General features: G+C 38.4%; 1 protein-coding gene across 2 annotated transcripts in view; it reads left to right on the top strand.

The window, feature by feature from the left end:
- The window catches only part of MTPN (myotrophin), a 55091-nt gene extending 41492 nt beyond the window's left edge, over window positions 1-13599 (top strand). For both annotated transcript variants that reach the window (XM_007072305.4, XM_027834473.3), the window contains one exon: window positions 10165-13599. In XM_007072305.4, the coding sequence (XP_007072367.1) occupies window positions 10165-10251 (87 nt within the window). In that variant the 3' untranslated portion in view covers window positions 10252-13599. The remainder of the gene's footprint in view (window positions 1-10164) is intronic.
- Window positions 13600-13860: the final 261 nt, after the last annotated feature.

Below are 13860 nucleotides of genomic sequence, written 5' to 3'. Positions count from 1 at the left end.
TTTTTTTTAAATCAGTGGAGAATTATGAAGCACAATCTGTTAAATGTTTCAGACCTCTGAGCTACTAAAATGCAATTAGGGATTGTGCTAGGCACAGTATACGTGTCATGAAAACACTGTACCTTCCCCAAAAAAGTCTAAGGATGAAATGAGACAGGATTAAATACAGTAAATTCCTCAAGACTTGTTAGACAGTACCTGTTTTTTCTTCCCCACTCCACTGAATCTAACCAGAGGAAAAGGATAATTTGTCTGAGGGACTATAACAGCTTTTTCTGAGATTTTAAGAGGTTGATTTTCTTCAGCGCTACTCTATTATTTAACCAGAAGGTGAGGAAGTATCCTCAGACCTTGGGAGTTCCAGCAGATCATGTTTGATGCATTTCATGTAATCTGTCTTGAGACTCCGTACCAAAGTGAGTCTCATGGGGCAACATGTTCTGTTGCTGCCAAGTTAAATCTTTTTTTTAATAGAACTGCCATTTAGATTATTACTTTAAAAAAAAATCTTTTTCTCAACAATGTATATTTTTAAAATTAAGGGACATACTTTAAATCTAATGGCTTTTCATAGAGCTCTTAAAGAATTCGCAGGTCTGTAATTGTTCTAGATGACTACTAAGGTTACAAAGCAGTTAATAAATGCCAAACCATATTAGTGCTCTAAATAAGTTTCCTTCACAGTTAATAAATCACTCTCTGCACTCCAACTCAGAGAGAGTGTGGAAGGAGTATAGCTTTGCAAGTCTGCCTTTCAGCTTGTGGACAGCTCCAGTAGGTAACTCTTGTAGCATCACAGAACACAGCATTGCCCAGATCCGTTTGTCTTTTACGTTCCTGGTATTTACATGTGATTTAGACATGAAAGAAGCCTTGGTAAGAATAACCATTAACATAAGAACGGCCACACTGGGTCAAACCAGAGGCCCGTCTAGTCCAGTATCCTGTCTTCTGACAGTGGCCAGTGCCAGGTGCCCCAGAGGGAATGAACAGAACAGGTAATCATCAAGTGATCCATTCCCTGTCGCTCATTCCCAGCTTCTGGTAAACAGAGGCTAGGGTCACCATTCTTGCCCATCCTGGCTAATAGCCATTGATAGACCTATCCTCCATGAATTTATGTAGTTCTTTTTTTAACCCAGTTATGGTCTTGGCCTTCACAATATCCTCTGGCAAGGAGTTCCACAGGTTGAATGTGCGTTGTCTGAAGAAATACTTCCTTTTATTTATTTTAAACAATTAAGGTTTTTGATATAACTTCTTTCATCCAACTGGATCCTGAACTTTATTTTGTCATTTAAAATTTGATGCATGATGAGGCAGTGGTTTTCCCCAGAAGGAGAAGTCCCAACTCTTGGGGCTTACATTGACCTAATTATGTCTGTGTACACACTACAGCTTTGCTCCTGCTGATTGCAAGTGCCCTACTACAGTGACATAGTACCTCCACCAGAAGCGTAGGGCTTATGTTGGTGCAGTTAGGATGACAGTGTCCACGTAGACACTGTGTTACTTACATTGACTCTTGGCTGTCATTCTTGTCAATTTAACGGCTCTGTGCTGCAGCCGTGAAAGCCAGGCTATCACCAGGGTGGGTGGGTGGCTCCAGCTAGAGCCTGGCTGCCCATAGGCTCCCCATCCCATTCCATGCTGCCAGCCAGGCTGCTGCCTGGAGGCTCCCGCGGGGATCTGTGCTGCTGTGCATTTGGGCTCACTGTGGAGAGCCCTGATACTGCCCCCCCACCCTGCTCTCAGCTCCCCACAACCATGCTCCCGGTGGGGAGTTCTGCATCCAGAGTCCAGACAGATCCCAAGCAGCTGCCGGGCTACCGTCAGGGAGCTGAGTGGGAGCAGCCCCCTTCACTGCCCCTCCTAAGTCGTTGGAAGAAAATCTTGACTCTGAATCAAATCTCCGTCTGTTGAGCAGAGAGAGAACATCTGTAATTGGTACAGAAGATCTGAAGGAGAAGACTAACACAAACTTTGCTGTTTTGTAGTTCCTTTTGGTTAATCTCTAATGTGTTCTAGCATTTCAGTTGGGTTTAGTGTGCAGGTGTTGGTGGCTTGTGGTAGACAGGAGGTCAAGCTAGATGATCTGGTGGTCCTTCTAGCCTAAAACTCTGACTCCGCTTGTTCACCTATAACACCTTGTTTTCAGTCTGGAATGCAAATTAATGCATTCAGAATCCACTTTACTGTTGGAAGCAAATGGCATCCTTTGTGCTCTTTCCATTGTAATAATACTTTTATGCCCACGTACAAAACTAAATGTTTCTGCCCTGAAAACTTATTTTATTGTCTTTTACACTACCTAGGTACTACGTAGTTAGAAACAAGAGCTCAGGACTTGGTCTGGTCTGTAACTTAAAAATTTGGTTTCTTTGCCAAAACTTCTAACCTTCCTGTTCTGAAGAGCATTTAACTGTTTGTTTGAAATCTAAGCAAAATTGATTCAGAACATTATATGTGCAGGAAACATTTTAGTCAATGTCACTGTCAATGTAGATAGCCATAAAAGCAAACTGCTAAATCTTGCCCAGATGAATTGTGACAAAACTCTCAAATGTATGTAATGAATTGATAGTATTCCAGTTCGTACTCAAGTGTAATTTGGTATGGCATCATGAGAATCCTGAAAGTCTACTGCCCTTGAACATATTTAAAAATTCCCTCTTAAACATGCACATGTGCTACCATTACTGCCCCTAATGCTTCCTTCCAACACGCAAACAGAATGGCTGCGGTCTTGGTAACTGTACTCTTTTTGGGTACAACTACACTACACTAAAAGACCCATAGCATAACTGCCCTGGGCCAGCTGACTCTGGCTTGGGGGACTTAGGCTTCAGGGCTATAAAATTGCAGTATAGACATTTTGCGCTTGGGTTGGATCCCTATGAGATCCTTCGCCCTCGCAAGGTCTCAGAGCCTGATCTGCAGTCCGAGCCCAAGTGTCTACACTGCAAATTTTAGCAGTGAGCCCAGGTCAGCTGACCCAGGCTCTGAGACTCTCTGCCATGTGTTGTTTTTTTCACAGTGTAGACATACCCTTCCTGTACCCAATAGTGCTTTCCCATGTGCTGGGGGCAGCAAAGGCATTATCTTCAGCTGTTGTGCATTGAGTACAAAACAGATTAATCTCTCCTGCAAGCAGCCCTCTCCATAGTCACGGCAGAAAAGTAACACAAAAAATAGGAATGGAGACTGAAGATACTACTGAGTCTGGAAGTACACTAGTCCCTCCCAGTCAGTGTGGAGGCATATTAAAATGGTATGGGAACATTTCCATTTTTGCTGAGTATGCTCTATCTTCTCTGTGTATAGAAAATTTCGGTCTCTAGTCCCATCAGTAAAAGTACTTGTAGAAGAGTGTCAATCTTTATTAGAAAAAGGTATTCTCTGAGGGATTTATTTTGCGCTTTTCATAACTTGTGTTTTTCAAGTTGTCATAACTTGAAATGCCTTGAAATGATATCAAATCATATTCAGTTCAAATTTAGTCTTAAAATAAAATATCTGTTTTCATATTTGTACTTCCAGAAACTCCAACCTAGATTTGTCTAAGACAGTACACTTTTCAGGTGACAAAGTTCATGCAGATTTGTAGGGGTTCATATTATAAACTCCACAAAGGATTCAGGTAGTCCTGCAGAACCTTTCAGATACTATCCAGTCCTGAAAACTTCACTGTCGGAATCTAATTCTGTCTGTTGACTACACTTTACTTTGCTCCAGTTTTATTGTTCTACGTAAAAATAATTAGTTTTGGTACAGAAGTGCAGTTGCTTTGTAAAGTATAAAGGACAAGTACATTTGGTCTTACTATTGCTTTAACGACTCCATTCTTGTTTTATTCTTACATTTAATAGGCACATTTTCCAGCTGTTGTACAATTAAGGGGCTCATGGTGTTAAAAACAGTATTATCTTTCAATGCCACCTGCTGCCGTTTCCTCAAAGTGGAGCTGAACTACAGCAATACCTTTAGTTGTTGAATATTGTAACTAAGGAGTAATTTTACTCCTTATCTACTAGTTACTTCCACTGCTAAAAGCAGACTATATACAGAGCCTGGATAGTGTAAAGAATCTTAGCACTTTACTGACTTCCAAAATGTATGTGTATTTCTGAAGTTTTGTCATGTTCATCTTCCCTAGAAGTGTGTTCTTGGCTTGATTGAGGTGGTGTGAAGTATTAGCTGTATGGCAAGTTACTATGAACTTCCTCAGTCCAATATCTCGGAAAAGTGTGTCATGAGTGTTTTCAAAAAGCAATCCATTTGGCTCTCAGCTTTTGCAGCGTGTCTGTCCCCATGTGTTGGAAAGTAGCAGAATGTATGCAGACCTTGCCTTAGTTACCATTTGGGCTTGACACCAGGAAAATCAGTTTCTCTAACTTATAATTCAGTGCATCTCACTACATTGGGCACACCTAAACTTTTACCATTCTGAGTGTTTCTAGTGGCGTTCCCCAGTAGTGACACAACTTTCACTAGAACCTACAATCTTTCAAAATGACATTAACTCTGCCCATTGTGTTGGCACCTAGCCCAGTGGGGTCTCTGGGTGCTACAAGATAAAGATAACTTCTTATAGGCTGGGTTAACATGAGTAAATATGGGGGAAGCTTCATTTCTTGGAAGACAGGATTAGGAAGGTAAATAGATCAGCGGGCTGAAAACAGAATGTTTGTGCTAACTATGATCGGTGAATGGGTAAGTGAGCTAAGGGACACATATCAGAGCTAAGATAAAGAAAGAAAACACCCAGTGGGACAATCAGGTAATGATTGAAATAAGTTGGGAACATAAAGATGAGGTAAAGGGTAAATTATATATGGACAGTGTTGTGGACAGAGCATGCTGTTTAGGGATTGGTTTCTGTGAAGTAACCAAGCCAATCCCATAACATGTAATACAATGTATAGTACATGCAATGTAATATGTAAGTGTGTATATAAAAGAAGAGATTTGCTGTGTAATTTTGGGTGTGTGGTACACCCTACAACCACCCCCTATGCTTGAGTCTGATCAACTCAGCGTTACAGTGCTGTATGCCAAATAAACTAACTTGAGTTGTGGAACTGGAGTCCAACTGAGTTCATGGGGATCTGAGTGGAAGAGGTCTTGGGGGAACCCCAAAACTTCTGTGGTACACAGTAGATGCATTTTGTTGCCCTAAGGGGCATGTGGTGCACATCTTTGGGTGGCACAAGCACACTGATCTTACAGATGCTTTCTTAGGTTAATGCTGCTAGCATGTTAGAGTAGAAAGGTGAGGAATGAATGTCTTTCTCAAAAAGAGGAAAGAATGAAGTAGACCAAAGGGCAGAAAAGCTGGCTTAACATTTTTAATCTGTTCACTTCAGATGGGGAAATAAGTGAAAACTGTAGAATCACCTTGCCCGCATTTTGAAAATGCCTTGTGGTTTTGAAAATTGAAAACTTGGGTTTTTTAGGCATTTTGACCTAAACTTATGACTGTTTGTTTTTTGCATTGTGCGGAAATGCACGACAGGAATCTTTCCTTCAGGTGGAGAGACCATTCTTATAAACCAGAGCACTTATTTTGAGGAAACTTAGTCCTTTATTAGACTGTAATATCATAGGTAAAATGTAGTGGGTTTTATCCTACATGTGATTAAACAATTTTATAACTCACACTTTAGATAAGAAACTTATCTAGGTTTGCTTTTTTGTAGTATTGAAGTAGTGTACTATAGCAAATGCAAAATTAATCTTACTAAATTATGCTTATATTTACTAACAGTTTTAATAACTTGTTTAGAATTTATAATAAACACTGATCAGATTCTCTCAATCATTTGAACACACCAGTATTTTTTTTTTAATAGGCCAATAGGGATATCTCTGGTTAATCCTTTACCTAATTAACAGTCAGCTTGCAAGCTCTTACAGCATGTCATCTTGGGAACATAATAATCAGGGTTCAGACTCAGTCAGAACAGAATGTCTGAATGGCACTAAAAGATGACCTTATAGCCATGGACGTAGGCAGAATTTCCATGCTCATACTGCTCGACCTCTGACAGAGTAAACAGCAAGGTATTGCTAACCTAGCTACCTGATGTAGCACAGCACTGCAGTGGCTCCAGTAGTTCCTCTCCTAGGAGAACTAAGTGACGAAGGGTAACTGCTTCAAATGCACTTACTTGAGGAGTCCCAGAGGGATTCATGCCATCCCCCGTTGTTTAATATCACATGGGAGATGCCATATACTCAGCTGCCAATGACATGACACTCAAGTGTGCTTCATTCACCACTCATGCAGCCACTGCCACAGCTAAGATGTCACAGGGCCTACTAGGGATCACTGTTTGGATGAAAAGTAGCTGGTTCAAGTTGCACTAAGGCAACAGCATTGTTGCTGGTTAGACGGGAAAAATGATCTCAAGAACTAGCAAATATTGTCCCCACCTTCCATTTAAGGCATGCAGCATCATTGATCAAACTGGTGCAAAATGTCATACAGGACCCAGACGTCTCACTAAGCTTTCATGACCAGGTGGTGTTGGTGATTTAAAAAAAAATAAAATAAAGTCTTTCAACTCCAGCTCACTAGGAAATCTGTACAGCTCAGAGGAAGGGGCCTGCTCATGCTGTTACAGTACTCAAATTACAGTTGGTAGGGAAAGTTTACATTGAATATACGGACATTGCTTTAAAAATGAAGTACAAGAATGTACAAATGTTAACTGTGCTGCCTGTCCTGCAGACATAGTGAGTGTTGTCCAAATACTAAACCTCAAACTCAGGTTCCACCATATGTAGTTTGCTGAAGGTTACATAGCAATTTAGTGTCAGAATCGGAGTTAGAACTCAAGTTCTTGGCCCCTATCCGCAGGCTAAACCTTTTGAACAGTTCCTCGTCTCCTGGAAATAAGTATTGAATTTCCAAAGGAGACCAATTAATCTAGCACTCATTTCTCTATTTGGGATTTTGCATCAAGTTGGTGATACTGGAAATAGGGCTAATAAGTGCCTTTTTAGGAGAAATCCTACATTGTAGACCACTAATATGTGAGCGGTTATCTTCCTATCTTGAGATTAGACTTGGGTTTGTTTTTGTTTTGTTTTGTTTTGCGGGGAGGGGTTACCATTTAGTGGGGGTAGTTTAAAGAAACATTTAGATTGAAGGCCTTCAGGAGTTTGCTTTCAAGTGCAGTATGTTCCTAATTCTTAATCATGTAAGTGTGGTCTTGTGTAAAACTTATAACATGGTTTCATTTTAGCAAGGGCCTTATTTTATGTTCACTTAGAGATATCCGTATCCTTGGTATGAGATTGATTTAAATCAATTTTGCAAAAAGTCAACCTAATTTGAAATTGTGTGCTATTGCAGTTTTAGATTAAAATATATGAGCTAAATTGAAAATGCTGTTTAAAATGCTACCAGTCTTAAGTGAGAGTATTTTATATGAATTTCACAAACCTGCTGAATGTAAAATAAAACAAAAACAAACTATTAACACTGTACTTACTATGATTCTATTCAATTGAGGGTTACCAGGAAAAAATGTAAGCACAAAATTAAATTACTTTAGCGAGAACTATGAAGTATAGAGATGTAATACACTAAAGTTGAAATTTGTGTAAATTGCAATCAAGTATATCAACAGAACAATACTAGTGTTGTAATGCAACATTTTCAACTATAATTTGAGAGCAAGAATAAGAGTCTCATTATCCAATTTTACTCATTATTCAGTTTTACAATTACGGTAGGCTGACCATATGTCCCATTTTGGCTGGGACGGTCCCTTTTTTTTTTTTAGCCCTGTCCCAGCTATCCTGACTTTATTGGCAAAAGTGGGCGTTTGTCTCATCTGCTCTTGCCAACTTGAGTAGTGGCAAGAGCAAAAGGGACAAATGCCCACTTTTGTCAAAAAAGTGGGATGTGGTGCGGAGGTACGTGCAGGGGGTGAGCGGAGATGCCAGCCCTACACAGGATGGGGAGGCAGAGCTTTGGTGTGTGCGTGGATGGGGGGGAAGAGGAGTTCCAGTGCATGGGCGGCAGGTTAGGGTTCGAGTGACCAGCAACAGTCTCACCGGGTGGGAGTGGAGTGGTAGAAATATATAGAGAGAGAGTTCATAATCTTACATAGAATTAATAATCCTACAGATTCCCAAATTATCACAGGTGGCCTAATGACAAAGGATGTTAACGGGGCCCTGGGACTTGTCTTTATTGGTATTGATGAATATTAAGTGTAAAACTTAATTTTAGGTTTTATGTATGGATTTAGTCTACTAAAAAAGAGGAACAACTAAATGTTTCCAAGTGCATAATAGCTTCTCTACGATACAGCTAAAGCAATGATTCTGTATTCTTCTACACTTTTCTTCCATCAGTATAGTCTTAGTATTAAATTTAAAAAAAGTATATTCTTTAATTCTAAGGATGAGGGTAGTAAATAGAATTAAAGATGGAAAAGTTCTGGTAGTCTCTGAAATCCTTTTATTTCCAGAGTAATTCTGTTCACTGAGCATACTTCCTGGCACCTTGTCCAATCTAACTTTTACTACCAATGGGTCTTCCTCCTCTTCCCAGGGAGTCTTTTCCACAGTCTCATACTTCATTTTTAGGCAGTGTCTTTCCTGAATAGCTTTTCCTTTCATCCCATTAGTTCTTTTACTCCACCTCCACTTCCTTTTGTATTTCCACCATTAATCTGCATACTTACCATGTCCTCTTAGTATTTTAGCTAAGCTACCCATAATTTGTCCTTCGTCTCCACTTTCATGCGCAATGTGACTACACAAAATGCAAAGTAAGTATAATTAACCACACAAGGTGCAAGGCAATGGAGATGGGTCCATTCCACTTCTAACTTTTCTGTTATCTCTACTTCCAGATCTGATATTTTTGTTCTCTTTTTTGAACTTCCTCTAATATCTTTTTGGTCCTAGTGTCTCTAGATGTACACACTATTGCGAGTGTAGTTGAACCTGATATGTAAAGAAAAGGTGCTGTTGCTTTCCTTCTTGGAAAGATGTTGCTTTTGGTTATTCCATTTTATTCTACTAATTTTATGGCTTCACGCTTTTAGAATGCCATTTTAAAAGTCTATAAACAAACATATCTTCCATACTGTCTTAACCTCACCTCCTCCCCCCTTCACCGCCAAACTATAGAGTGATCACCTACTGCCATGACATGACATAAGGGAAGGAAAATTGGACAATTTTGTAAAGAAAAGGGGTGGGGGGGGAGTGAGACGAGTAAGTAACATTGAATTGCAGTGTGGAACAGCCTATTCATATTCCTGTAGTTTAGGACTGACCAGATGAAAACTCTGTAGTGTGCTAGGTTTGGGTCTTATACATCAAAACCATTTAGTGCCGTTCATTATCTTTGTTTCCATTTCCTAGAATATTGTGGAAGTCTGGGTAGTAAAGCCACTATCATCCAAATTTCAGTACTTACTTAATTTTACGTTATTTAAATAGTAAGCTGCACTGGGTCTTGTAAAATTCATTTGGCCATCATTAATGACCTAATATATCGAAATTAGGACAACGTTCTGGTGAGCAGGCTTATTGAGAATTTTGATGTGATGGTGGACGGTATTATTCCTTACTAACTTTTGTCATGTTTAATTGATTCCCCCTCATTGTATCTTAGTAGGCTTTTTTGAAATTATTTGTATTGTTTTTGAGAATATATGAGAACATTACTAATTTATAGAAATGGGGGAACTATAGTGACTTATTGAACTTTGCATCATAGCAAGTATGTGAACAAATAAAAAAAAGCATAATGAAATACACTGTTTTTCATCCAGTTTCTGATATCTAATGGGCTATGCTAGTAAATAGTATGTACTATAATTCATAAAATAGTTTTAATGTGACCTTTCTGCAGCACTCTGTACCATTCAAAGTGGAGTGGCAACCATTTTTGTGTATTAGCTCAACTTCAAAACCAAAAGATTGAATATATTTAGCTATGAAACTAAGTAGCTTGTGGTTTCTAACTGAGAAATATACAGCATGTAAAGGAAATTTGTGAGCAATTTAGTGAGTTCAAAATAGTTCTCCAGTGTGACTAATGACTAGTGTGCTAGAACCACTTCACAAGAAACTGCCGATATACCAAGATGCAAACTCCTTTATTAAGTGACACATCTTCTCATGTTTTTACAGGGTGCTGATAAGTCTGTGAAAGGCCCAGATGGACTAACTGCCTTTGAAGCCACTGACAACCAGGCAATCAAAGCTCTTCTTCAGTGATGGATGGACTGATATAACTAATGTCTTTTCTGTGGCCTCACACTGCTGCCTGTCTGTCACTCTTTGTATCTTCCAGCTTCTTCAGCTAAATACTTTGGGGGGAGGGGAATTCTCAATGAATCAAACTAACTAGGGGTCTCGATCAAAACGATAATCTGTTTGGAGAGAATGGAAATCTGTATAATCAGTGTCCTTCAGGGTTTGTTTCATGCACAATCTTTTTTCCATTTCTAGTGAAAACAAACTTCTTCTGCAGGAGGGAGAAAGAACTTGCACTTAATTGGGTTGTAGGCCTCCCTGATTAGTTCTATTAAGTTTTGTGTTGAAAGATCAATTTAGACAAAAGTACTGTATTAAGTACTCTAAAACTCTAACTAAGAGGCAGTAGTCCAGTGCTGTTAGTGTGGGCCATGATATAAAATGTAGTAATTGAGGCAGTTGGGTTGCTTATCTCTTGATAACTATATCCTTCTGCTTTAAAGCATATGTTGAAATACTGAAGACTTCTGATACTAGTTAAAGGAGCTATCTCCACCTTGACTAATCAGATGCCACACTAACCTTTTTTGACTCCTTGTAAATCAGGAAAGACCAGTTTAGGCAAGACCTTCTTATATTAAGAACTCTGTAATCCAAAAGGCCTGCCAAGGTACCTTGGGAAGATTGAACTTCAGGATTTCCCTCCCCCACCCCCAATGTGTTCTAGTCCAGAACTGACCAATCTGACTTACAATATTTTGGGGTCTGATAAGAAACGTCACTGCAGTTTACCCTTTTGGATTGTCAGTTGGAATTTCCTCATTTACCATGTCAATGTAAACAATGTAGGCACATATGGTGAAAGCTCCAGGCCCTCTGGTACCCAAGAAGAATTTCTCTGCTACCTTAAATGATTTAAATTTAGTGCTGCTGGTAATTATTTAGATGTTCTCACTAGAAACTAATATCAAAATTGCTAAATGTTTTTTGCTATAGTTTCAAAAAAATAGTTCTGTGAAGAGCTTTTCTATATTCTACTGTCAGGAAAAGGAAGACTTAAATACAGTTTCACTGAAATCTGTAACTACCACAAGAGGAAAGGTAAGATTTTTTTTTAATGAATTTCCTACGATTCCTCATCAACTGTCTGAAAAGGAGCTCTTTTAATGTCATGACTTCATTGAGAGCAATGGGCTTCTTCTGAAGCTCCTGCTACGTTCCTACAGCATGTATGATCCCGCAAATATATTTAAATTTCATCTGGAAGTTAATGTACTAGTAAATATTACAGCAGTAGAACTGATAACTAATGGAAGCAGATTTAAGATTGTAAAAAGGGATTCCCACCCCATTCCTCCCATGAAAGTCTGAGCTTTTGATTTTCATCTTTAATTTGCATTAGACACATACCAGCTCACCCAAACAATTCACAGTACCTTTTTTTTTTTTAAGGCATACATTATGTAAAAGAATATATTTACCTTTGGGATGTCAGTATATGTTGCTTTCAGGCATTATGGTAACATGCAAAAAATGTGCATCATGTTTAATGCAGAGTATGTTTAAACAAAACAAGGAAATCTTATTTTGATTTCCCATGTCTGGAATTGAGGTGATGTCAGGAGGGTGAGCAATACAATATTTGGGGATTGCCATCCAGATAAATACATACTGAGACATTTTGGGTTCATATTTTAACCATGTTGCATAAAATTGAATGTACTTCAATTATAAACAACCCTGTATTTAGAATGTAAAATGAGAACAAACCGAGTTATACATATGCAGCATCCCCACAGGATAAAAAAATCAGGAATACAGTCATTCTGGCCAATGAGAAACTGTAGTGAGCCATTATTGATAGGTTTCTTGGATTTATGGGAGGTATGGATGGCAAAGAAGAGTGGAAAGATTAGAAATGTTTTAAAAACTGTAATCAATCACTGAGTAACTGATAAATGAACGAGCACACTTGACTAGCTGTTCTTTATTAAGCCTTTTAAAATAAAGAACTCTGTAATCTATCTCTAATCAATGCTGGACTATCATCTCATTACGATAGTGTAGACTCTGAATACAAATTCTGACTTTCTGTAAGATATCACTGAAATTATTTCTATATTGGCATAAACTAGTCTCTACTTATGCTATTAAAATACTAGTCCAAATTGCAGTTTTCTGAAATCTTTTTTTAAAAATGTCAAGTTTGTAGTGAGTAGTGTCAACAAATTGTGTATCTGGCCATAACATAACCTCGTATTGTCCTTTTCTCTTTGCCTTAGCTTCCCCGCATTGCGCCGCCGCCCCCCCCCCCCCCCACCTCCTATCAAGTGATCATAATTGTAGCACTGGATCATTTGAACCTTCTTTGTACTAGTTCTTCTGGTGATACAGTAGAGGCTATTTAGCCTTAATTTCCTGCAATTATGAAAACACTTGAATTTTTCTTGACCTATTTCATGTGGAAAAAAAACTGCAAACACTCTCTAACAAGAAAAGTGTGTGTTTAATTTGACTATAATATGAATCCAAGCTACTTTGCCAGAATAGATAAAGGATGATATTTAAATGTATGTTTTTACTAAAGAAGAAAAACTTGTTTGCTTTTTGCACTACATGAAGGGTTGTCATTTTTGTCCAGGTTTTAAGAAATATTAAACACTTTTGTCCATGCACAAAACAGAAAGATTATAGGTTTGTTCATTCACTTCCTTTTCATCACATTATGTGAGAAATTGCCTGGCTACCTGTTTCTAACTAGTCCTTCGATGGGTCAAATTGTCAAACTGTAGATTCTTTTACACACAGGAAACTGTAGAATAATCAAACACAAAGGCTTAGATATCATGTCAAAGCCAACTGGAAGTGCATACATTTGGAAATCCACTTAATTTTTATTGCTCTCCCTTTCAATTTGCGTTGAATGTTTTAGAACTAAAATGTATCTTGGTTTTTACATCCTCTGCTCCTCTTCCTTATTTAAAATAAATGCTTGAGACTTAAATGGAGCTTCCTCCTCCTCCTTTAATACAATATTGAATGCATTAATTTGTCTGTAGAAGAGGCTGGTAAGAGTGGAGTGTCCTAGTTCAAGCAATTGCAGTGTTGCATGCAAAATTTCAAAATGAACTGTCTTAACTATATTTTGTAAATGAAGAAACAATCATATCTTTCTACGTAGTGATGGAAGAAAATTAATGCTTTGTGCATTTTGATATTTGACTTCCTCTTTTCACCAGTGTAGTTATTTTGACACAGTTGGGTTTATCGTTATCATAGTTCATGGACATCAGAATGCTCAATGATACTGTATTTTTAAGTTTGTTGCAAGAATGAATGAATGAAATAAACTTGAATTGTGCTACAGAAGAATCTGCAGCTTTATTTCCCTACACACTCTTCCTAGATGTGTATTTTGTTAATCTCTACTCATACCTACATAGCTGTTTAGCTCTAGTAGTTCAGTGTAACTGGCACTGTGCAGAGTAACTTTAGCTATATTAATACAAATGTGGACAAATCTGAAGGTTGGTTTACATGAATGCTGTAAATGGATCTAAGTTATGCTAGTTGATGTAACTTAGGTCTTTTTACAGTGGTGTCTACGCCACATTCTGTCAACGGAAGACA

Source organism: Chelonia mydas, chromosome 1, assembly GCF_015237465.2.
Source record: "Chelonia mydas isolate rCheMyd1 chromosome 1, rCheMyd1.pri.v2, whole genome shotgun sequence".
NCBI lineage: Eukaryota > Metazoa > Chordata > Testudines > Cheloniidae > Chelonia > Chelonia mydas.
This window is presented reverse-complemented; position numbering and strand designations above follow the sequence as displayed.